The 26,839-nt window shown below is 44.3% G+C and overlaps 1 protein-coding gene across 7 annotated transcripts in view; it reads left to right on the plus strand.

The window, feature by feature from the left end:
• Positions 1 to 26,839, plus strand: part of NCAM1 (neural cell adhesion molecule 1) — a 273,015-nt gene that overhangs the window by 185,144 nt on the left and 61,032 nt on the right. For 6 of the 7 annotated variants that reach the window (XM_085875921.1, XM_085875925.1, XM_085875918.1 and 3 more), the window contains 3 exons: positions 1,925 to 2,021; positions 16,604 to 16,792; positions 17,195 to 17,315. In XM_085875921.1, the coding sequence (XP_085732047.1) occupies positions 1,925 to 2,021; positions 16,604 to 16,792; positions 17,195 to 17,315 (407 nt within the window). The remainder of the gene's footprint in view (positions 1 to 1,924; positions 2,022 to 16,603; positions 16,793 to 17,194; positions 17,316 to 26,839) is intronic. The other variant, XM_085875919.1, reaches the window with a different exon arrangement.

Here is a 26,839-nt window from a genome sequence, read left to right on the forward strand (position 1 = left end):
CTGGGTTCGAATCCCCACCCAGCAATAAACTACCATCCTGATGTTTCAAAAGCAGGGTGATTCATCAATGGGCGCCATCCCTCGGATGGATGTTAAACTGGACGTCCAGTCCGCCTGCATTAGTCTGTAGATGTTAAAGATCCCACAATGTCCTTTGTGTGGAGTAGGCAAGCTATCGCCAGCACCCTGAACAAATTCCAAATTCCTGCTTTCACTATTGCTGGGAAAGCAATGGCAAACCACCCAGCATAACTCTTGCCAAGAATCCGCTTCGGCAGCACGGACGCTTTATAACAGAATATGGTGCATCAGAATCTGAATCAGAAATGTCTGCACTGCACATACGTGCATGATGTGTGTGTGTGTGCTCCGTTCAACACGATATCATTCATCAATATTTGTCAGAAACGATGCTTCAATAATTACTCAAGTTGGAGCCACGTCATTGTGTCGAATTACCGAGTACTTATTCGATTAAAACGTTCTAATTCGACTTTATGAAACCTTGTGTAAGATCGTGGTGACACAAGCTCAGATGGTTTTTATTTAATCCCATGGAGGTGAACTTTACTCCACCCTCCGTCCCCAAATGTGCATGCTTTTCACTCTCAGATTGCAGGGCATCTCGGTGCATGGACGTGGTAAAATGGTTTGCTCGGGCTCAAAGATGTTTGCATTCCTGGCTTTGTGCACATCTCTCTCGCCTCAAAACTTGTTCACTGGGGTTTTGAAAGCTCTTTGGTAACGGCTTTTTACCTTGACTGTGCAAAATTTACTGTAAGGGTTAACCACTTCGTACAAAGAGCTTTTGGATAATTTTTATGAATTCCATTCATAAATTTGAAACTAACGTATGCATCCGTCAAGGGCCGGTGGTGGGATGGTACATGGGATTTGATAGGACCGGAGGGCCAAGCGATGAAGATGTGACAACCTCCCATGACAAACAAAGTGAATAGATCAGGAGACCATAATTCTCTGGCTGAGCTTGAAGCTCTGCCAACTGGAATGCTGTGATGTCATCTGGCATGGTGAACACTCTGATAAACGCTTACTTTTGATTTGGCCAAACACAATGAATGGAGGGGTTGTAAGTAAACATAGATGGCGTAAAGGCACAATGGTATGACGTCGTGAATTCTGCCGACAAAGTTTTGTGACTGCACGAACCAGTGAAACAGACAGGAAACAGGACAGACAAAGGGGCAGACACTGTCATTTTGTTTCCCAGCTATATAGATTTAATATGGGTAACTAATGACTGAAACACAATCTTTGAAGGAAAGCGTTTGGATAAATGTGGATCCGATTGATCTCGAGCAACCATAAAACTTAAATGGCAGTGCTCCTTCAATTAAGTCAAAATGTTTATGGGACATGATGACCTCATTATACTTTATTCGCATCATAACTTCCACTTGACACTTCAGAACCAGGAATGAAAACTCACAAACATAGCATGTTGTGCGACTGCCTTTTATATGACAAGCAATGAGCCCCCCCCCCCCCCGTTTTACTGAGTGCAAAACAAAACGGGTTTCCCTTTATAATTTCAATTTATTCAGCTTCCGCTTACTTCATTTTATTCCGCTTACTTCCTTATTTATTCAGCTTCATGATGATTAAGGCTCTTCTTTATTAATTTTTTTTTCCCAAGATTTTGTCTTTGTTGGAGATTTTGGTTTTTATCTTTTGTCTGAAGGCTTTTGTATTGTTTGAGGAACAAACATTAAACCTGGTATCAAGAATGCTGGTTGCATATCGGGGATTACTCGTGGTTTAATCGACACACCATTCTTCATAAATAATGTTAAGCTGGCTGCTCTGTGTGCTTGCATCCACTTGTGGGCATTAGATTTTTCAGTGGTAGAGCGTATTGGTCAAGTTTGTGACTTATTACCTTTTGGCCTTTTTGCCTTCCTAGATCACCCCTGAGAGTCAAGCAGACTTTGGCAGTTACAGCTGTGAAGCCAGCAATGTCTTGGGAAGCGAGAACAAGGAACTACTTCTGGTTCAGGCTGGTACGATGACAAGTTGCGGCATTTACTCTTTGTTTGCACGTTGAATATATGTGGGGCATTCAAATGGTCTCTCGGCAAGAAACTAGCAAATTGTCAGACTCACTGTATAAGGTACGATGAGGCAAATATAAAACAAGGACAAATGTGTCCAAGAGCCGCGTCCTAAAGGTTTTGTCTTCACCAGAAGAAGAAAAACAAGAAGAAGAAGAAGAAGAAAAAAAACAACTTCCGATATTTCGTCACGTGCCTTGATGCAGCCAATAGCGAGACCCGTCATGGACGATCGTCGTTCATGATGAGAAAATAGTGTATTTACGAAATTACAATACATTGAATGGAATAATCTTTAAATAGTAACATGAACTTTTCGAAACTTTAAAGCAAATGTCCGAATATATTTAAAAGTTCATGATAGACGCTCTCAAAAGGCAACCTCAATGCGAGGATGTGTACAGGTGTTTAATATTTAAGGAGATCCGGATCCTGTATATAAAATAGCCAAGTTCTAAAGGTTTTGTCTTCACAAGAAGAAGAAGAAGAAGAAGAAGAAGAGGAAGAAGAAGAACAAGAACAAGGTGGAGCTCTCTTAGAGCTAAAAATACATTCATGTGTTTTATTACCAATTATATGGAGGTAATCACACTCAATCTGAGCTGTCGACCTTGGGTTTGAATCTCGACCAGGCTTTGAACTGTCATCCTGGTGTTTCACGCAGGGCGATTCGACACCATGTGCGCCATCCCTCGGATGGACATTGAGCTCGGTGCCCCATCTGCCAGCATTGTTTGGTGAACCTTATAAAGAATCCACATAACGGGGTCTTATGTGAAAAGCAAGTCACTGCTGGCACCCTAAACAATTTTCAAATTCATGCCGGAATGTGCAGGGGACTGCATCATTGGCACAGCCACAATTCAGTAATAATGTTACTAGTGGGTTGAATTTGTGATTGAATCCCAGTCCAACATGTATTCACTAACAATAAATAGCTTATTAAACAAACACAAGTTACCTTATTTGACAGACACGTAGACATTCATATCATGACACTGGTTCCGATATACAAGGACAATGTTCAAACTCGAGACCCTTGATTTAATATCGAATGAGGTCTCTCATCATTAAAAGGCCATGCACACATTTTTATCAAATCAATAAATTTCCACATAAACCTGTTTCAAATTCAGTGGAAAATATAAATAATTAGAATTTAGAATTACCTGCTGAAACTTGGGAAGATACATTATCATGTAATCATGTAATTTGTGCTTTCAATCTCTTTCTCAAAAAAAAAATAATAAATCGTTATCTGGTTCTTGATATTCAAAAAGTGTGACAAAAGTAAGGCTTTAAGAGAGCAAGGAAAGTTGGATGACAATTGGAATTTTGAAATTAGAGAAGAAATAAACTTTACAAAGCTAGTATACACAATCCCACAATTGTGAATTCTGATGGGTATAAACACGATAGAAATAGGCTGACAACTATATTCAGAGATTCCCCAAAAATATACTTTTCAAAGATATTTGAAAATGCCACATGGGATATGTCTGCAACTTGGAAAATTGTGAATGATGTACTTGGCAAATGAAAACAAACCCAAATTTGGCAAATTAACCAAATTACAACAAAATATAATACACTCACAGTCATACTGTTTATGATAACCCCAACGATATTTTAATAAGTAATTTTCGATAAGTAATTTTAATAACTATTTTTACATTAGTGGGGTGGGGGTGGGGGGTAGATATCACCATAGAGCAGATAGGAATGTATAGAGTAGCATGGTCCATGTGCGAGTAGATAGCCATCTCAATGTATAAGTAGGGAAACGTAAGCTTAAGAATTGTCTTGTTTGCATGGACACCATAAAGGGGGTGGTGGTGGTGGAAATAATTAGTTAAGTATTATGGATAAGGAAATTGTGTGTACAACCTCGATGTCAACCTCTACAGGGAGGGGGGAGCGCTGGGAGACTGCATGAGAGAAAAAGGTGGTGGAGCTTGGATGGCCTCGAGAGCGAAGGGAGGAGTGGTTGGCGCCTCCAAAGAGGGTGGAGCATTGCCCTGGGAGAGGAGAGGAGAGGGAGGAGCCTAATTGGCATTTGGGAGTTTGAGGCAAAGAAGACGGGAGAAAGGAGAGTTGGTCGAGAGAGAACGATAGAAAGGGAGTGTGAGTGAGGGGAAGACAACGAAGAAAAGGCAGTTGGTCCAGAGAGAACGATCGAGGGGGTGTGCAAGTCTGAGGCGAACACGTCTCCTCAGTTGAGCCGCTCGGGACATCGGGGGACTTTACCCTCCCGCCGCGATGAGCTCGACGTTCGTTGAGCTATCGATGCCACACTATTTTAGAAATATTGGATGTTAACAGGTTTCTAAAATACCAAAGGATAACAAAAGATTGTAAAGATCTTCTCGTTAATTCATGTACGACTTCATTGTTTTTCACCCCAACTGACCGAGGTGAAGTATTGAAAATTGTTGATGCTTAGAAATAGTAATTCCTTTGGTCATGATGAGATAAGTACAAGTTTATTGAAAAATATTTATTGAAAATATTATATGTCCCTTTGTCCAAATATGCAATTTAAACTTTTCATGTGGAATTTTTACATGTGTTACAGTACAGTAATCTACAAATAATGGAGCGTATGTATGTATGTATGTGTGTAGTGTGTGTATATCAGCTCTTCACCCATTGGTTGGACAGCTGACCTGACATCCCACAATTGTAACGTGAAATAATTAACCTAAAGTGCCCAGAGGACCCAAAAGACCTAAACGACTCCGAGGACCCAAAAGAACCCCAAGACCCCAAAAGACCTAAAAGTCATGTATGGGAGCATGCACCGGAACAGTGCGGCGCTGCGTCCACTTTCCGCCGGTACTCCAAGGGCCTCCGTCTGGCCATCCCCCAGGCAGATGCCTGGCCCATCCCCATCTCCTTGAGATGCCGATCAACCTGCTGCAACCACAAGGCATGTGGTCGGCCCATTGACTTCTTCCACTCACGAGGTTTCCTCGCTGAGAGAATCTAGTGAGCAGGATCGGAGTCAGGAAAACGAGCCACATGTCCATACAGCCATAGCTGACGCTCACGGAATATGCAGGTAACAAATCTCATTTGAGTCTCTCTCAGCAACCGTTCGTTGGACACAAAGTCCAACCAGCGATAGCCAAGGATTCTCCGAAGAGACCTGGTGCCAAAGGAATTAAGTCTCTGTCCAAGATCCCTGGTCAGAGTCCAAGTCTCACATCCATAGAGCAAGACTGGAAGCACTAAGGACATGAAGACTTGGACATTCGTCCTCCAGCACAGGTACCGGCAGCGCCACACCCCATGAGCCAGTGAGTCCATGACTCCCCAGGCCCGACCCAAACGTCTGTTGACTTCTGGCTCACAGCCAGCAGAGGCATGAATATCGCTACCAAGGTAAGTGAATCTCTCCGTGACCTCAACATCCTCGCCACAAACAGGCACAGACACGATTGCAGCATCCAAGATGTCATTGAAAGCCTGTATCTTAGTTTTGACCCAGGAAACCCGTAATCTCAGGGGCTCCGATTCCTCATTCAGCATCTCGAGGGCCCCCAAAAGGATATCCAGAGTATCCGCAAAGATAACTGCATCATCTGCGAGATCAAGGTCAGAGATCTTGACATTACCAAACGATGCACCACAACTTGATCTCTCCGATATCCCCTCCAGAATCCAGTCCACACAAGCACTGAAAAATAGGTGGGCCAGTACACACTCCTGACAAACTCCAGTAACAACTGGAAATAAGTCGGAGATGGTATCACCACATCTCACAGCACTCTCAGTACCAGAGGATAGTTCAGACATCAGATTGATACATTTTGGTGGCACCCCACAAAGACCAAGAAACCTCCAGAGGGCATCACGATTCACTGATCAAATGCATGGCAAAGATCAACATAGGCTGCAAGCAGCCCCTGCCGAAATTCTTGTCTGTGTTCGGTGAGGACCCGAAGGGCAAGGATATGGTCAATCGTTGACCTCTTTGGTGTAAAGCCTGACTGGTCTGGACGCTGGTGCTCAAGCAGATGGTGGCGAACCCGATCAAGAATTATACGGGCAAAGGCCTTGCCCAGCACTGAGAGCAGCGTCACCACTCGGTTGTTGTTGCAGTTTTGGCGATCACCCTTCCCTTTCCAAAGGGGGACAACAAGGCCCTTCTTCCAGTCAGTTGGGATGATGCCTGTGTTCCAGGCAGAGCACAGAACTGCATGCAACAACACGATACAGCATTTTCACCAGCCTTGAGAAGTTCAGCATGGATGCCACAGATCCCAGGAGCTTTACCCCATTTCAACCGGTTCACCGCAGTCTGTGTTTCCACAAACGAAGGTGGACCGTAGTTGATTGGAGGGTCAGAAATTATAGGGATAGTAACACCATGTACATCCAACTCAACAGCTGGTGGATCAGCCTGGTGCAGCCACTCAATGTAACCGGGCCAGCGGGCCTTCATTTCGGACTCCTCTGTCAAGAGCCCACCACCCTCTGCTCTCACTGCAGTACACCGAGAGATGGGATTTGACGAACGCAATGCGCGAATTTCCCTGGAAGCAGGATGAGAATCACTTGACCACAGGTGATGCTCTACACCCTCACAAATTCTTTGCACATCGGCCTCCTTGTCAACCCTTAGTGCACGTGCAGTTTTACACCTCATCTCCCTGAACAACTCAGTTCTGCCATTCAGCCTGGCCCTGCGACTCTGGTAAATGATATCCAGTGTCCCTTGAGAGACAAAATTCTTCTTCGCCCTGCGGTGAGTTCCAAGACATCTCCTGGCAATATCAAAGATGGTGGTCTTGAAGGCACACCACAACTATTCAGGCTCCCCCAAAGCACCCAGACCCCCCAAATCTCCACTCAGCCTGTTCGCAAATCCCTCAGCGACCCTCTCATCCATGAGCTTGCCAACATCCAGCCTCGGCTGGGATGGTGCCATTCTCCTGGATTGAAGCTGAAACTTCAGAGTTGCTACAACAAGCCTGTGGGTCAGTATTAAGGAACTGAGCACTCCAGTAGACCGTGCAGTTCAGGATTATCCTCAAGCGACCATCAACGAGCACATGGATAATCTCTTTTGCCACACCACTAGCATTGAAATACCAAGTCCTGCGATGAGCCTGTAGGTGCTGAAGCCATGAACCAGCCACCCTCATCCATGACTTCTTGCAAAGTCAAGGAACTTTGTGCTCTTCTGGTTCACAGTTCCAGATCCATGGGGACCAACACATGTCTCATAACCATCCCTATCACTTCCATGGGGTATGTGGAGTATCACAGAGCTCTATCCTTGGGCCACTTTTATTTCATACTAGCAAATACAGACCGTCACTTTGCTGACGAGGCTATTAATGGGGGGGGGAGGGGGGGTTGAGAGAGGAGGGAGGGGAGAGAGAGAGAGAGAGAGAGAGAGAGAGAGAGAGAGAGAGAGAGAGAGAGAGAGAGAGAGAGAGAGAGAGAGAGAGAGAGAGAGAGAGAGAGAGAGAGAGAGCGAGAGATGAGAGAGAGAGTAGAGAGGGAGGGGAGAGAGAGAGGAAAAGGGGAGAGAGAGAGAGGGAGGGGAAGCGAGGAAGGGTCGGGGAAGGGAAGGCAGATGTGCGGTGGAGCATTAATTAAAATTCATTCCGTCTCATCAAAATGATTCTGCATAGAATAACAGAGAAGATGGAAACAAAATAATGTCTGAAATCCATTTTCTTCCGGTCAAACTATAAACACAGCCCGGAGACAAACTCCCATCCAAACATAAACACTGGCCGGACGTGTCTGAAGCCACGCTGGCTGGAGAGAAACACTGCTTGGATGCGTCTGAAGACAAACACCATCCAGACATAACCACCGTCTGGATATGTCCAGAGACAGACAGAGATGGAGGAGGGGGGAGTGAGAGAGGTGATATGGAAGGAGGGAACTGCGCTGTATTGGGAGGGGGTACAGCAAGGATGTGAGACAGACAGACACATAGGGGTGGGGGTAGGGGAGTTGGCAGAAAGAATATGTTGTGCTTTATGAACAACACACACACACACACACACACACACACACACACACACACACACACACACACACACACACACACACACACACACACACACACACACACACACACACACACACACACACACACACACACACACACACACACACGTGCTTGGCCGAAAACAGCAATTTTTCAGTAATCGGCAGGTTGGAGTCGGTGTGATTACCAACTTCAGTATATACTGTATACAACCCAGAAACCTTGAGTAACTCACTGAAAAACAAGGTTACATTTCTATAGACGTTTCAGGGAGATGTTCACAAACGTTATTCTTTATTAACAGCTGCGTGTGACGGGTGGAAAAAAAATTTGGCTCGGTAATTTAGAAAACACGTTAATACTGAAAACGGCTCGGGAATGGGGTGTTATTTCACAACTCGCTCAGGGTGACGGAACATGAACCACTCACTCAGGGTGACGGAGTACGAACCACTCGCTCAGGGTGACGGAGCACGAACCACTCGCTCAGGGCGACGGAGCACGAACCACTCGCTCAGGGCGACGGAGCACGAACCACTCGCTCAGGGTGACGGAGCACGAACCACTCGCTCAGGGTGACGGAGCACGAACCACTCGCTCAGGGTGACGGAGCACGAACCACTCGCTCAGGGTGACGGAGCACGAACCACTCGCTCAGGGTGACGGAGCACGAACCACTCGCTCAGGGTGACGGAGCACGAACCACTCGCTCAGGGTGACGGAACACGAACCACTCGCTCAGGGTGACGGAGCACGAACCACTCGCTCAGGGTGACGGAGCACGAACCACTCGCTCAGGGTGACGGAGCACGAACCACTCGCTCAGGGTGACGGAGCACGAACCACTCGCTCAGGGTGACGGAGCACGAACCACTCGCTCAGGGTGACGGAGCACGAACCACTCGCTCAGGGTGACGGAGCACGAATCACTCGCTCAGGGTGACGGAGCACGAATCACTCGCTCAGGGTGACGGAGCACGAACCACTCGCTCAGGGTAACGGAGCACGAACCACTCGATCTGAATGACGTGGCATGGCAAAAGCGTCCTCAGAGAGTGAACGGTTCATTCAGAATGTTGTAGCGCAGTACCGCTATCGACACTGGGCGCTTGGCAGGTGGCTTAAGCACTCATGCAAGCACTCCAATTAAATGGCTTATCTGGAACTGTTGGCCAAACTGTCGCTGCATACCACAAAGGATACCTTTAACTTTAAAGCCCGTCTTCACCACACACGCAGCAGCTAATGAAATAAAATTAGTTCGTTCAAAAAATGACTTTTATCCTCAAAAGAGTTGCTGCTTAATGCAGAACATCCCTGGAAATATCGCAAAGTTCAATTGCCCATGTAATTAACATTGCAAAAAAATCTGCCATTTTGTCTGCTCGTCTGTTCATGTGTCACGTGGTCCATCGCTCTGCGCAAATGTTATAACTTTTTTGTGAAATGTCTGTTTTTCATCAGATTTGCTTTGATCCCCCTGTGGAGCACCTCACAAAACCTCCGAAAATATAGACACAGATCTGGCAGATGCTATGGATAGGCAATCCCTCTGGGTGACAGGGCATGGGGTCCAGTAGTGAATGCATTAAAACACATAGCTCAATGAAGCTGGTTAATTTTGTTTTGTTCTGAAAATTTTTGTTGACTCAATATAATTCTCCAAACAGCAGAAAAAGACAAGTTCAATGCTTTGGAAATTTCACATTTTCTTGTGTTTGTATAGTCTTGCTTGCTTAAAATGAATAGGTATGTCAGCTTAGTTATAAGACTCGTTATTTCTTTAAATTATCAGATTTCACAACTTATTTCAACCCTTATTTATTCCGAACGATATCCGATCCTAAAAAGCGAAATAATATTTTGATGATACACTTGAATTAGTCCGTGAGAGTCGATTGTGGAAAATCGTCTCGTATACAGCATGAAATCACTCCAAGCTCCTAGTTTGAAAACTATAGCACTTACAAAAGCAATGTATGCTGCGATTCATAGCTTTGATGAACAGGCATTCGAGTGAACGCATTAAATCGTATAGCTCAATTAAGCTTGTTCCCTGAAATATACATTGCAGAAAATCCGCCGTTTTGCCTGCTCGTTTGTGCACGTGCCACGTGATACATCGGTTTGAGGTCTGCGCAAATGTTTTCGCTTTTTAAAAAAAACAAAAAACGTCCATTTTTTTTTTTTTTACCAGATTTGCTTTGATTCTCTGTGGAGCACTTCGCGAAACCTCCAAAAATATAGACACAGATCTGGCAGATGCTATGGATAGGCTGTTAGTCCATCTGGGGCCAGGCGTGAGGTGTAACAGTGAATGCATTAAATCATATAGCTCGATGAAGCTGGTTAATTTTGTTTTTTATTTACTCAATATAATTCTCCAAACAGCAGAAAAAGATAACTTTAATGCTTTTGAATTTACACATTTTCTTGTGTATGTACGAAGGAGGGAACATAGCCTTGCTTGCTTAAAGTATATAGGTATATCAGCTTAGTTATAATAATTATTTCTTTAAATTATCAGATTTCACAACAGATTTCGACACTTATTTGGTCCAGACGATATCTGATCCTCAAAACCGAAATAATATTTTGATGATATACTTTAATTAGTCCGTGAGAGTAGATCATGGAAAATCGTATCATGCAATGCATGAAATTGCTCCAAGCTCCTAATTTGAAAACTTATAGTACTTCCAAAAGAAAAGTTATAGTAAAGAAATTGTTGTGGCCTGTTCCAAGTCAAGGTAAGGTTGAGCAGGCCAAAAAACTTGGAGGCTTCAGACCCCAGCAAGGTGACCAAGGAAACGCCTGATGGACATAATTAAATATGGCCGTTAATTATCTTCAAAAGGGGTGTTTTAATTAACTCAAACACCCAATTTTCACTCTTGCACTTCCTTTGAGTTTTCTTGGTGTGCATGCAAAGTTTGAGGCTGCTCGGTTTTATAGTTTTGGAGTTATGGAGGAGACACACACACACACACACACACACACACACACACACACACACACACACACACACACACACACACACACTGACACACACGGACACATTGCCTTTTATGAGTATCGATGGTGATTGAGCAGTAAGCAGGAAGGTGAGTTTGAGGGGGAGGATGCTGGATGTGGATAATCTTGGTGTTGTTGTGGGGAGTGGGCAGGAGATGCAGGAAGTACTGCAGGAGTGGAAGAAGGCATTTGAGAAACATTGGCTGAGGATGAGTATGGAGAAGACTGAGGTGATGTGGGTCAGGTATCGGAGAATATAAATGAATATCAGGTTAGAGGGGAGGAGATCAGGCAGGGAAATAGGTTTGAGTATCTGTGAGGAACAGTGACCGGGGATGGGAAGTGTGAGGCGGAGGTGCAGAGTAGGATTCGGGTCGGTGCGAATGGATGGAGGAAGTTGGAGGGATTAATGGCAGACATAAATAAATCAAGGAAATTGAAAGGGAAGGTTCTGATGTCGTATGGAATGCCAGCCGACTTTTACGGTCTGGAGACGGTGGCACTGACAGAGAGACAACAGAGGCTGCAGGTTTGCGAGAACAACTGTGTCAGGAGGATTGCGGGAGTGAAGATGGTGGATAGAAGGAAGATGGATGAACTGTGGGAGGAGATTGTTGGTGTGCAGATGAGCTTGACGGGGAGGTTGGGGAAATGCCTGCTGAGATGGGCTGGACACTTGGTGCAGATGGGGGAACAGAGAATGGCAAAAAGAGCAGATAGGTTTTGGGAGCAAGGTAGCAGGAACATAGGTCGACTGTGATTGAGTTGGTAGGATTGTGTGAGGGGGGATATCAGTAAGGTCAGGGTGGTTCGAGAGTGGAGAGATTTGGCTGAGGACAGATGGAGGTGAAGGAGTATCGTGGTCAAGGCAATTAAGAAGCTTGGTGCCATTGGACCTCACCCCTTATAAAGGGAAGAGGATGAGGAGAAGAGGATGAAGAAAAATATTTTGAGAAAATACTCATCATGATTTTTGAAATGTTTATTTTACTGTCATGGTTTTTTGCATCTTTGGTTCACTTTTAATGGATAATACTATTGATTTGTCTCATACAATGTACTCCGATTTTTATTTCTGCAGTCCAATGTTTTCCCCTAATGTTAAAAAGACATTCCGTGCATACATTATATAATGTTACAATATGTGGTACAGGTAGTAGACAAAAAATACAGACATCAATGCAAAGTCACTTAATCCTCTGCCTTTCACTTCCTTTTTAAATTGTAATTGTCATTTTATCCCTTCTCCTTCCCACTTCCAATTCCATATGTATTTAATAAATAGATGACTCCTTTTACTGTAAGTGAGAGGTACCAATGGAACATTGGTTATATTTTATTTTATTATATTTGCCTGTTCCCGAAGGGGCAGGAGAGGCTATTGCAATCGATCTGTGTATCAGTAACTGAGTGTTTGATTGAATCAGCACGCGCTGATCAACTTGAATATAGATCGTTCATTCTCACATCTAACATGATCTTTATACCCCCGTGACCCTCTACAGGTTTTATTCAGTCATTAAATTGTAACTAAGTTATCCAATTTAACGATAATAAAGACATTGCAATCCACAGATTCTGTGCTGCATCCGTTGCCATAGCAAATTATTTTTACAGCATTTATCTCGGGCCTCGCAGTGCGCCTCGGACCACAAGGTTGACGAGCACATTTTGAGCTGGCCAGTGAAGCCAATTGTCTGAGGTGGGCTGCATGGGCCTACAAGCTTGACGAGCATGCCTGCACATCTTTAGGCACAGTTAGACAGTTGTCCAATCCAACGATTATGTTTTTGTCTCCGTTTTTTGTTGAACAAGTTGATGTTTTTTGTTTTGTTTTTTTAACCTTGAATGTGGATTACGTTCAAGTTATCTGCACCCTTTCCTGAGGGTGTTTGGCTGCACCTACTCTTCTGGTCAAAAGTTTTAGAACACCCCCATTTTTCCAGTTTTTACTGAAATTTAAGCAGTTCAAGTCCAGTGAATAGCCTGAAATGGTACAAAGCGAAGCAGTAAACTGCCAGAGGTTTAAAAAAAAAGTTTAGGTGACCAAAAACTGAAAAATAATGCACATTTCAGAGTTGTTAAAAAAGGCCCCTTTCAGGGAACAAGTAATGGGTTAGCAACTGCAGCTGTTCTGCAGTAATAGAAGTAAATTAAGCCTTGAAAGTTGATGCAAACAATTCCTATAGGTGTCCCAACTTTTGTTGATTAGTTACAAACCCTTTGTCTGTATAAAAGCAGTGTTGGAACAGACTGTGTTGCCACACCCTCTGAAGCATTATTTGGACAATATTGCACTGCAGGAAGTAGTATATTGCTATCATAATGGTGAGAAAAAGCCAATTAACAAAGGAAGACAGACCATAATAACCCTTAAAAGTGTAGGTCTTTCCTTTAGAGAAATTGCAAAGTAAGCCAAGGCATCAGTGAGTACAGTTTCCTACACCATCAAAAGGCACTTGGAAACTGGAGGAAACTCTGCAGGAAGAGGTCTGGCAGACCCAAAGCCACAACACAATCAGAAGACAAGTTTCTGAGAGTCAACAGCTTGCGTGATAGGTGGCTCACAAGACAGCAGCTTCAAGCACAGCTTAACATTGGTCGAAATATGGAAGTCTCAGTTTCAACTGCGAAGAGAAGACTTCGAGCTACAGGTTTGACAGGTCAAGTGGCAGTAAGAAAGTCATTGCTAAGATTGCAAAATAAGAAAAAGAGGCTTGTCTGGGCCATGAAGCACCGCCAGTGGACTACTGAACACTGGAAGAAGGTCTTTCGGACCGATGAATCAAAATTTTAAATCTTCGGTTCATCACGCAGGGTTTTTGTACACCGTCGAGTCGGCGAAAGGATGGTTCCTCAGTGTGTGACACCAACTGTCATACATGGAGGAGGAAGCGTGATGACCTGGGGCTCTTTTGCCGGATCCAGAGTCGGCGACTTGCACAGAGTGACTGGCACCCTGAACCAAAAGGGCTACCACAGCATTTTGCAGTGCCATGCAATACCTTCTGGTCTACGCCTACTTGGTCAGGGGTTCATCCTACAGCAAGATAACGACCCAAAACATACCTCCAGGCTATGTCAGAACTAACTTAGAAGAAAATAACAAGACGGTAGGCTTCAAATCATGGAATGGCCAGCACAATCTCCTGACTTAAACCCCATCTAGCTGGTTTGGGATGAAATGGACAGAAGGGTGAAAGCAAAGCAACCTACAAGTGCAACACATTTGTGGGAACTTCTGCAACAGTGTTGGGAAGAACTTTCCGAACAATATTTGATTTCCATTGTGGAAAGAATGCAACGAGTATGTTCGGTTGTTTTATCTGCAAAAGGTGGATACTTTGATGAGTCAAAAATTTAGATTAAACTTTGTTCAACAAAACGATTCCATGATATCTTTTTTATCTGCAATTGTTTATTTGTTCTATGCTTTAATTTCAGAGTACATTGAAACATTAAACTGCTTAACTTTCAGTAAAAACTGGAAAAATGGGGGTGTTCTTAAACTTTCGACCGGGAGAATATATCCACTGTAATCTATATCTTTCATTCTGAGGCTTTTAAAATGATGTCATATGCACACGGCTTTTTGCAACAATGAAATGCGATTATAGATTTTACATATAAAAGATAATCGATGGACCCGGCGAGTCTCTGCATTGGTAGATGCTCTGTCTTGGTTGTCTTGTGTTATGATTGATTTTCTCAAGAATCTCAGGCCTGAAGGTAAAGCATGGTGAACTTCCTTCTTTACTGCTATCCAGCAGTCTGACACCATTCCTTTGATGTGGAGAGAAGTTAAAGCAATCACCATACCCGAGTCAGTGAAGATGCTGGATCACCCTTCAAGCTACCAACCAATAGCATTACTCTGCACATCGTACAACTTATTTGAGCATCTTCTGCTAAGCCATATTTAATCACCAGTTGAGTCTTCCATCCCAATGGAACAGGCAGAACTTAGACCAGGGAGAAGCTCTTTGGATCAGGTCCTGTTTTAGCAACATACATTGAGGCTGGATACCAGCGCTCCTTCAAGAATGGTTGTCGCCTGATAGATCTGTCAGCAGCTTGTGACAGTTTGGAGACATGGGCTCCTTCTCAAGACAACAAAGCTCCTTCCCTCCAGAGCAACCATGCAGGTACTAGCATCTATGCTTCGCAACCATGGTTTCAATCTTACTTGGGGATATGACCAGTGTACTAAGAATTCTGAATGATGGTCTCCCCCAAAGGATCAGTGTTGGCCCTGATGCTTTTCAACATACATACAAGTGACCTTCCTGCAACTACTTCACAAAAGGTTGCTCTAAATGCTGATGATCTTGCTCTTGCCTTCCACAATCTTAATGATGTGAGCAGAGTTCTTACTCAAGAGAAAAAGGGTTTGAAGGAGTCTTTCACCAAATGGAGACTCTGTCCCAATCCATCAAAAATTGTTGTCACTGCTTTCCATCTGAGCATTTGCCTGGTTCATGCCAAACTAGATGTCTCCTTCTGCGGTTAGTCCAGAATCAACAACACCCAAAATATATTGGAATCACTCTGGATCGCAGCCTGACATAGAGGGAACTTCTGAAAAGGGTTTGTGAGAAAATAAAGACTCGAGTAAACCTCATCCATAAGCTTTCCAGCACGAGCTGGACAGCTGGCACACACAGCCTTCGCACTTCAGAGTACTGTTTCCCTGTCTGGGCTGTGAGCAGTCACACAAAGCACCTCGACACCATCCTGATCTCTGTGATGAGAATTGTATCTGGCACACTGAAGTCATCCCCTCTACCTTGGCTGCCTGTGCTGACTACCATCGCGCCCCTGGACATTTGTGTACCCCCGTGACACTTTACACGCGGTCGTGTACCCCGGCGACACTTTACACGCGGTCGTGTATCCCGGCGACACTTTACACGCGGTCGTGTATCCCAGCGACACTTTACACGCGGTCGTGTACCCTGGCGACACTTTACACATGGTGGTGTACCCTGGCGACACTTTACACGCGGTCGTGTACCCTAGCGACACTTTACACACGGTGGTGTACCCCGGCGACACTTTACACGCGGTCGTGTATCCCGGCGACACTTTACACGCGGTCGTGTACCCAGGTGACACTTTACACGCGGTCGTGTATCCCGGCGACACTTTACACGCGGTCGTGTACCCCGGCGACACTTTACACGCGGTCGTGTACCCTGTCTCCATATTTTCAGCCATTGAGTCTGCTCACATTTTTATTTTCGAAAACAAATAATTTCTCCCTGTTACATTCAGAGAAAAGTTATACAAATTATAAGGAATTTCGAGCATTTTATGATCTATGCTTAGCAATAAATTTCTTATTTTGGCATTTGATCTTGATTATTTTCACCGAATTAAAACAATTGCTTCTGATAAACATATCCTATTTAAAAAAACATTTGTGCAATTTTTTCCTTCAAAGTCAAAAGTAAAATAATAATAAAGCTCACTGTCTCTTTTAATCTCCAATCAATCCCTTCAGTTTCCCCTTCAGCACCTAGTGTTTCAAACGTCCGTCCATATTCGACGTCGGCCGAGGTCAAGCTGGATGAGCCGGAGGCAACCGGTGGAGTTCCTGTGTTGGAGTTTATAGTTCGCATTCGGCCTGTGGATGAGCGAGGCAGTGGGAGCCGTCGTGAGTGGAAGAGGTTTACTACCGATGGACAACAAGGTTTGAATGCACTCCTCGCTTTGCTAGACTGTTTTCCATTTTCATAATACCCTCACAAACTACACGACTCGCCGCGGTTACCTCATCCCGCCGCTGTTCCCCCGTCTCTCCACTGACTTTCCCCCACCAACCCCCCATCTCGCCGCTGTTCTTCCCTTTGTTTTTACCCATCCCTGGCACCTCTGAACCACTCTGACGATCCTTTTCCCATCCTGTGAGCGTGTCTTTTCCCATCCTTGATGATTTTAACTGGTGTACGATTGTCGCCCATGCGTTTCAATAATTATTTCAAATACTACATGTTGCATACACATGACATTTCACTTGGAACCTCTCATAAAGTGAAGAATCGTTCATTATTCGTATCGCTAAGCCACGATTCTGAGATGTTGTGTTCTCCAGAGAGTGTGCAGGTGACCGGCTTGAAACCAGAAAAGCGATACGACGTGCAAGCTGCCGCTCGCAACGGTGCCGGCATGGGAGAGTTCAGCACGGCCGTACAATTTGAAACGCTGCCTATTCGTAAGCCTCGGCCCTACGGCCGTCACTTAACACACCTATAACCGAGTCAATCATTCGGTCAGCCGTGGCCACTCAGTACACGCACCATCCAGGTTCTTTTCCACACTTTCAATGACCATTTTACCTGCCAAACACCTGAACATTAATCTGCATGCTGGTTCATTTGGCCACATATGCAACACATTGGCATGTACTTTCACACTAACTAGTCAGCATTGAATTATTCTAGTTTGTTTGTTTATTTAAAATGTACCTTACAAATCCACAAATCCTCTGGGTATTTGATTTGCATGTGTTGTGTGTTCCAGTCCCCATCACAAAACACCAATCTCCTTACTTTGTTCGTCTTGTCATCTCAATACTCACAACACCTCAGATCGAAATTTTAAACTCGTCATTCTAAACATTATAATAGCAATTATTCTGATCAAACCATTATTATATTGTGAGAATCACACCATCATAATCCTTCTAGCACATCTTAACAAATAATACTTTGAGCATCGTGCAAAGGCCAATCCTTACTGATAGACAGGCAGCTATCTTGATAGAGAATCAACACTTGACCATGGGCTTTTCACGTTTACCCCACGCACATCATATATCGCCGTTGTGCGTGTGATATAACGTGTGTCATCTGCTCATGCAAACACGGAGGAAAGTACGGAATCTCGGGAGGAAGCTCGGATCTGTTTCGTTGTACTTTCGGCCAAATGCAAACACCTTGAAAATCTCGTTCCAAAGTTAATTTTGATTATTCCTTATCCCAAGAATGGTGACATGTTCGACGGTGCACTCCTGCGTTTGTGTGCTGATAATGCTCCGTTTGAGTCCACACAGGTCGATATTTATTAAGTCGTGCATGTCAGCAATCCTTACAGGCTGGAACAAAATTTGAAGAGACAGGCGGAGGAGGTAAGAGGGGCACGAGGTTCTGCAGAATGCTGATGCTCACCGACTGGTCTCTTAAATTTACCAGCACATGCAAAATGTTTTCTACGTGTCACCGGTTTTTTGTACAAAATCCCATTTATGTGAAAACTGGAATCGAACACTCAACGACTTGCGATTATCGAAGTTTTTTTTTTCTTCTTCACAATTTGTGGACCGTTATCATCGATCATTGTCAGCCCGGACATCAGCACCGTCGTCATTCGTCACATGATCGACATTACGGTCAGCTTTTTCATAATTCCAACCGTTGTGATCATAATCTAAATATCGACCATTATCAAACCACAGTTACCATCGTCATGAACACCTCCATCACGAGCATTATCATCATAATCGGCATTGTAATCACCATCATCACCGTTATCCTAATTGCGTCATATCAGCACGATCATCATTATCATTGCTATCGGCCTGATGTTGCCTTTGTCATCGTTATTATGTGTGACACCATTGACGCCGTCATTGTTAAAATCGCCATTTGAAAAATTGTGATCGCAATCTGTCATCAAATTATTACTATAATGATCAAAGCTATGATCTTCCCCCATCATCGTTTGACACACTTGTGATTGTGCTTTCACGTGGGGTCGAGCAAAGGTTGACTTGCAATCTTGTGTACACATCGACGTTTGTAAATGGGGGGAACGATGGTTAAACACTGGTCACCACAGGTGCTTCATTACATGGCGATCACAATCGCGGCTCTCGTCTCCGCTCGGTCCTTCACTCTGTACAACAACCGCGACACACATGCCCCGATGAACTGTGATGGAGGCAGAAAGCTCACGTTGACATTCTCAAAGTTACCTCTCAGGTTATATTGTACCGAACACGATGGGAATGGGTACTGACTTCACTTGAACACACCAAAGAGCACAGGGAAATGCTACAAACCACTACGTCGCCACCCTTTGCAGCTCTGCTGGCATCCTATCGTTATCCCTGGGTGGTGTTCAAGGGACCACAATCGATGGCGGTTTAAGTTTGCTTTGCACTCAGTAATGTAGCATGCCTGCTGTCACTGTCCATTTTATTATTTATTTGCTTCATCTTTCATCACGTCATGTTGTCTTAGTTTGTGGCTTCCCCTCGTCAAATTTTTGAGTTTGCTTTCCCGTGTTTTGTAACTGTTGTTCTTTTCATTATATGTTCCCGCTTCTTTTGCCTCTTTTTTCGCCCCTCCTTCTATTCCCCTGGACCCGTCCCCACCCACATGCTTCCCACGCCTGCCATATTTGTGCCCTTCGACCCTCCACCTACACCCGCCAATCATCATGGCTTCTGTGGCCATGTGACCCGTGGGGCATGGCTCGCGTTGCCATGGTGATGGTGCGGCCTGTTCGTCCTGCTTCTGCTGCCCAGGAGGTAAAGGAAAAAGAAAACATTGTCACAAAAAGCATTTGTTTAATTGATGATAATGTCAAGCATTACAGTCTGCTTTTGCTTCCTTTTCAACCACCTTGCTGTGTTTGTAGGTGTATTCTCGATTTTCACTGCAGTTGTTGTTAGTATTCTATTCTTGCAAGTGCCCGAGATTAAATGTGTTTGGAAATGTTTCACGGAATATATATTAACGACAATCTGGCCCAATGTAATTAACGTGTCGAGAGCACGTGAACAGCAAGCAGATACGATTCGGATGGAGTCATATTTAAAGCAATCGGGGTGCACCTTTCAAACCTGCTCACAACTTCATCGCACCTCTTCACTGAGCTGCGTTCAAATTGAGTCAGAAACACGACACGGGAATGTTTCGGGAGCGGCAGTCGCTCTCTTACATACGTGGAAAAGCTCTGATGGCAAAGTGAGACGTTTGGGTGAAACAGGTGAAAGTTCAACAACGGCCGGAAACCCTCGGACCTCTCATCGGGTTATGTTTGCCAGGATTATCACTTTAGATCACCACGATGACTGAGGTGCAGCTCGTATCTGGGAATCTCGATCAATTTGGATTTCCTCTGCTCGGCTGAGATAGCGACGCGTTGAACATTTTTTGTGCTTTGCTGCATTTCACTTGCCCAGTACTATCTTCATAACTTCCAGCAACAAACTCGTCTCATTTCCCACTATGGAGTAGATTTGCTTTTCACCAGCTGTGTCTCCATCTGCCTCCTCCAAATACAAAACGCATCCTTAAACATGCTTCGATTTGTTACCTCCGCCGCCGAAGCTGGACGGAGGTGATGTTTTCATCCCTGTCTATCTGTTTGTTTGTCTGGTTGTCTGTGAGCAGGATACCTCAAAAAAGTTAGGGATTAATTTGGACGAAACTTGGTGGAGAGGTTGCGTGTGTGCTAAGGATGAATTGATTCCATTTTGGTGAAGAATCCGAACCCGGATCTGGACTGAGAATTTTTTTTAAGTGTTTCTTCACCATGAGGAGAGATGGGGCCAAAAACAGTATGCAGTATTATATTTCAAAAGGTTGTGGATGAGTTATGACAAAACTAGGTGATTGAGATGGACGACAAGAACAAGCCGATTAAATTTTGGTTCAGGTCCGGATGTAGATCCGGCCTATCAATGTGATACAAAACGTCATCCGTTCGGTCTGGCTGAGGTATGCGCTCGACCAGGTGTCGTTCTAGTTTATCTTGACTCTTCGCAGATTTATCCGTTTACCTTCTGCTTCGGTTTCATTCATTTGTGGCCTTGTACAGCAGTGCAGACATAGTGTATGCCCTTTTGAGCTGTCAAGTTTTTTTTAGATTCCCAGCCTGACTGTACTATGTCTGGTGTTGCCTTAATGGTTAGGGTGGTGGGCTTTGGATCCGAGGGTCCTGAGTTCAAATCCCACTCAGCTGTTGAATCAATACCAGGTGGGGTTAACTCGACCTGTCATCCTTCCGAGGTCGGCAAAATGAGTGCCAGCATGCTGGTATACGGTGTCGAAGTGACGACCCGTCCAGGATTGTGCTCATTAGCCAAGGAGACTGCTTCAGCAGCATCAACGCTCTGCACAGAGTATGGTCCCAATCTCCTCCTTTCCTGACTATACTTTGTCACCCTGGCGTTTCACAGATGGGGCATTACATCGAGTACACCGTCCCCCGGACGGATAGACATTAAGCCGCGACCTGTCCTCCCGCATTAGCTGATGGATTTTAAAGATGCCACGGCACCTTTAAAAGAGTAGGCTCAACCTACTCTTCACCGACTGTGTTCTGGTATCCCGGCCTACAGGTGGCATTGTGTCGGTGGCACGGCCACACCTCAGCAATGATGCAACCATTGAGTCAGATTCCTGACTGAATTTGGTCCAATATGCACCCTCTAACACACGAAACCATTACATGCAGTCACAGAAAGTTTGCAGAAAAGGGGACATTGACACCAACACCGAAAAACCACTGGGAAGGCAGTTTGAAGAGTTTGAACAAGAGACAACATTGAACGAGTCTCCAGACGTGTATTGAAGAAGAAGAAAATCAGACATAAGTGGAGGCCATTCAGCCCATCATGCCTGCACGACATCAACACTACACTAATTTATCAACCCAAGATCCAAAGAAGAAAATGCAACTTTTTGTGTGTGTGTGTGTGTGTGTGTGTGTGTGTGTGTGTGTGTGTGTGTGTGTGTGTGTGTGTGTGTGTGTGTGTGTGTGTGTGTATTTAAAGTTTTTCTGTATTTTTTTCTACCGCAGGGAAGGGGGTATGCGCTTGGTTAAAAAACACACATCATCAACCACACAACACTCCTTGATGAGACCCCCACCAACAGCACTCCGTACACATGCACATAATCATCCATTAATGCTTAAGCTCCCTAAAAGTCCTGCCAACATACCCTTCTTCTTCCTCCTCTTCTTCTTCTTCTTCTTCTTCTTCTTCTTCTTCTTCTTTCGGCTGCTCCCACTAGGGGTCGCCACAGCGGATCATCCGTATGATCCGCATAGTGATTTGGCACATGTTTTACGCCGGATGCCCTTCCTGACGCAACCCTGGTCACTTCTAACGACACAGGGATATGGTACACTTCCTCCCAACATACCCATACCCCTCTATCTCCATAACTTCCAGGTACCTATCTCATTCTAGTTTAAACTTATCTACTTTTTCTGCTGCCACTACCTTTCCAGAGAGAACATTCCATGCATTAACTACTCTCTGAGTAAAAGTCCCCTACCTTACTACCATCTCTCCTCTTCTTTACTCTCAAGCTATGGCCCCTGGTCCTATCACTGTCCACTCTGTTGAATAAATTCATCTGCACTTTTATGATCTATACCTTTCATCATCTTAAACATCTCGATCATATCTCCTCGTAACCGCCTCCTTTCTCATGAATAAAGCCTTGTCTCCTTCACCACTCCTCATTGCTGAGTCTCGCTAGGCCCGGAATCGATTTAGTAACCCTGCACTGAACCCTCTCTATGGCATCGATGTCCTTCCGGAACTGTGTTGACCAAAACTGCACACAATATTCTAGATATGGTCCTCACTAAATTCCTGTACAATGTTAACACCACCTCTTGATTTATAAATGATTCCTCTCCGAATACAACCTAAAACCCTATTTCCTTTACCTATAGCTGCCTGACACTGTGCTGCCTGCTTACCTCCCATATCTATTACCACCCCCAGATCCTTCTCCTGTGTGACACGCTCCAAAATTACCCCTTGCATCCTGTAATCTCTATTTTCATTTTTCTTACCCATCCCCAACACCGAACACTTCCTCAGGTTAAATTCCATCTACCAATCTTTTGCCCAATCTATACAAGTATCAATCCTTTCCTGAATATGATCACCACCTCCTCCGCGATCCACCTTACCTCCAAGCTTTGTGTCATCTCCACATTTTGAAAGCTTACTCTTCACCCTACTATCCAAATTGTTGATGTAAATTATGAATAGTAATGGTCCGAGTACTGATCCCCAAGGTACCCCACGACTTACATCCTCCCAGCAAGGCATTCTCCCACTCACAGCAACTCTTTGCTTCCTATCACTGAGCCAGTTTGCAATCCTATTAGCGACCTGACCAGCCACTCCAAAAAGCCCTCACTTTGACAAACAACCTATGATGTGGTACCTTATATTATCAAATGTCTTCTTAAAGTCTAGATATACTATGTCCACTGCCTTTCCCTCATCCACCCAATCAGAAACTGCTTCATAGAACTCGAAAACATTTGTTAAACAGGAACTACTTTTGGTAAACCCATGCTGACTACCTTTAATTAGTTTGTATTTCTTTCATTGGTTCCTCATCTGGTCCTTCCCCACAACTGAAGTCAAACTAACAGGTCGAAAGTTTCCCAATTCTTCTCTGGATCCTTTCTTTAATAAAGGTATTACATTATGCCTGGTGTTAGCTTAATGGCTAGAGTGGTGGGCTTGGGATCAGAGGGTCCTGAGTGCAAATCCTGCTTGGCTGTTGAATTCATACCAGGTGGCGTTGACTCAGCCTTTCATCCTTCCTAGGTCGGCAAAATGAGTGCCAGCTTGCTGGTATCCTGTGTCGGAGTGGCGACCTGTCCAGGATTGTGCCCAATGGCCAAAGAGACTGCTTAGGCAGCATCAACGCTCTGCACAGAGTATGATCCCAATGGATGGATGCATGGTGTTACATTTGCTATTCTCCAATCCTCCAGTACTTGTCCTGACTCCAGTGAGCTATTGAAAATATCCGTTAACATCTTGCTTACCTGCTCAGCCACCTCCCTCAATACTCCCGGGTGCATATTACCTGGACCCGGAACCTTATCTACTCTTAGATTTCCTAGTTTTTCCTTTACTTCCTTCACTCCAACCTGGATCTTCTGTAAAAGCCCTTCCTCACCACCTTGATGGATACTCTCAGCTGTTGGCAATTCTCCTGACTGTTCTTGTGTAAAAGATGAATATTCTGTTTTATAAGCCTGCCATCTCACTTACATCACTAACCACTTTCCCGGGCTGCCAATCCTCAATGGGCTCACACTGGTCCGAACCTGTTCTTTTCCCCTGATATACTTAAAGCCTTGTTATTATGTTTAATATTCTTAGCCATATCCTTCTCGTACTCTCTTTTGGCTTGCCTCGTTATTTTCTTCACTTGCCTCTGTTTACTTTGATAGTGATATAAATCTAACTCCAGCCCTGTTGTTTTAAACCTTATCAATGCCTTCTGCTTCTCCTTTATAGCATTCCTTATCTCACTTCTCAACCACCCTGGCCTCTTTCTCTTCCTAGTTTTACACCTCATTAGAATGTACTTACTCTGCACTCTACACATTTATTTGCTCCTTGAAGGTTTCCCATTTCTCTGATGCTGATTGCCCTGTCGTTAGTTTCTCCCGATCTACATCACCCAACTCTCTCCTCATACCCTCAAGGTTTGCCTTCCTGAAATCGAATAGACTTATCCTACTATCCTGAACTCTAACCCTTAACAGAATCTTTGCACAAACTATGTTATGGTCACTTGCTCCTAAATGTTCCCCAACCTCCACCTCCTCCACCATATTGGGATCATCACTTAAAAGGTCTAACACTGCACTCCCCCTCGTGGGCTTATCTACAAACTGGGTCAAAAAAACAATCCTGGACTAAATCTAGGAAATCCTCATCTGCTCTGCCCTTTCCCTGTTCGTGGACCCAATCTATCCCTGGAAAGTTAAAATCCCCCAAAATCAATACTCTTCCCTTACCATATGCCCTTTTGAATTCTTAATTGTGAACACGCCATGCCGTGAGTCTCAGTTGCGAGTGCAAAGGAGGTTTTTTTTTGTTTTTTTTTACCATGCACACGCTTTGTTACACATGCCGGTTGGCCCATCCTTGTGGACACGCCAAAGTGCATGATCTACGGAAGTAGTAGCACGACATTCACAAGAGTTATTGAAGGTTTCTCGCTAAAAATCATTCCAAAATAAGTCGAAATGTGATGTCAGTTGATGAGGTGTTGAGCTCAAATGAGGAAGGTATAGATGGTGGTGATGATTGTGGTAATGACAGTAATTTTGAGTCGAATGACTTTTCAAACGGGGAAAGTGAAACTGACAGTACTGAAGACAATGCTGGGGGAGTTCCCAGAGGTGTTGGTTGAGGGCGTGGCAGAGGACACGGAGGGGATAGACCAAGGCCTGACTCATCCCCAGGATGGACAAGAGCCACTGCAGTGTTCAATGAATGCCAGTTTACACCTAATGAGCAACTCGGGACTAAAAATGTACCAAAAGTAGTAAATGTGGAAAGTACTCCACTTGACTATTTTGGGTTGTTCTGGGATGATGTTCTTTGGGATTTACTTCTCACAGAGACTCATCGCCAAGCTGAACGTGTGATTGTAGCCAAACCAAACAATTATGCAGCAAAATCTTTCCAACAAAAGCCTCTTATTTTGGCAGAGTTGAAGGCATTTTTGGGGCTCAGAGTCACCATGGAAATGTTAATACATAAAGATAGGTACGAGCAGAACTGCTTTTCCAAAAACCTCGACTGGACTATCACCGTTATCCTGGACGCTGTGCTTACATGCCTTGTTTTCCAAATGTCATGACAAGAGACGGGTTCCTTGCAATCTGGTCTCTCCGACATTGTGTAAATGAGGATGATCCCCAGCTTGACAAGACTAATGAAATATAGAAGACCCACCCAGTGTTCAGTTATTTGATTGAGAAGTTCAAGCATTACTTTGTTCCAGATTGTGAACTTTCACTTGATGAGGGAATTATCCCCACGAAAAACAAACCGTCGTTCAAACAGTACATAAAGGACAAGCCGATCCGTTGGGGAATCAAGACTTTTCTATGATGTGATAGTGAAAATGGGGTTATTTGTAATGCTGAAGTTTACACTGGGAGGAGAAATGATGCCGAAGCTTTCGATAACCTTGGGGTTACAGGTAACTTGGTTATCTGAATGACTGACAAATTCTCAGGACAGAATTATTCCCTGCACACCGACAGATTCTACACCTCAGTTCAGCTTGTTGAGTATTTGATCATAAAACAAGGGATAAGGATCTGTGGAACTATTATGAACAACAGAAGAGAATTTCCCAAGACTCTTATCAGGAGAAACAATGAAATGTAAAAAGTGGAATAGGGAATTCTATTCAGTGGGACTGTTGCTGTTATCGTTTGGCAGGACAAGCGGCCCATATGTTTTATCATGTAAATCTATGTCTCTTCCCCTCCTGAACATGTTCAGCGATATTATGGAACTGAAAAAAAACAAAGATTTCTTTTGCTTGTCCAAAAGCAGTGAAGACCTATCATGATTACATGAAAAGGGGGGGGGGGGACAGACAAAAATGACAAAATTACTCGATTGCAGAGATGCTTTCGCCACTATAAATAGCCAAGACACTTGGTAATAAAATAAATGTGGGCTGAGTACAATGTATATGCACTGATTGGTTTCACAAAGCCCCATGCTCCACCAAACAAGGGAGGAGTCACTTTCCATTTGTTTACAGAGAAACTGTGTCAGGAATTTGCAGAAGACGTTCAATCTACTGGAGCAGTATTTGGTAATCGACGCTCAGCAGAGTTTCAGGACGAGCGACAACTGAAACGGGATGCTCACCATGATGGAGAAAAGGCTCCACATGCGACGACCAATAATCATGTGTGCAGAGAG

Source organism: Eptatretus burgeri, chromosome 3 (assembly GCF_056783735.1).
Source record: "Eptatretus burgeri isolate ZD-2024b chromosome 3, Ebu_testis_v1, whole genome shotgun sequence".
Classification (NCBI taxonomy): Eukaryota; Metazoa; Chordata; class Myxini; order Myxiniformes; family Myxinidae; genus Eptatretus; species Eptatretus burgeri.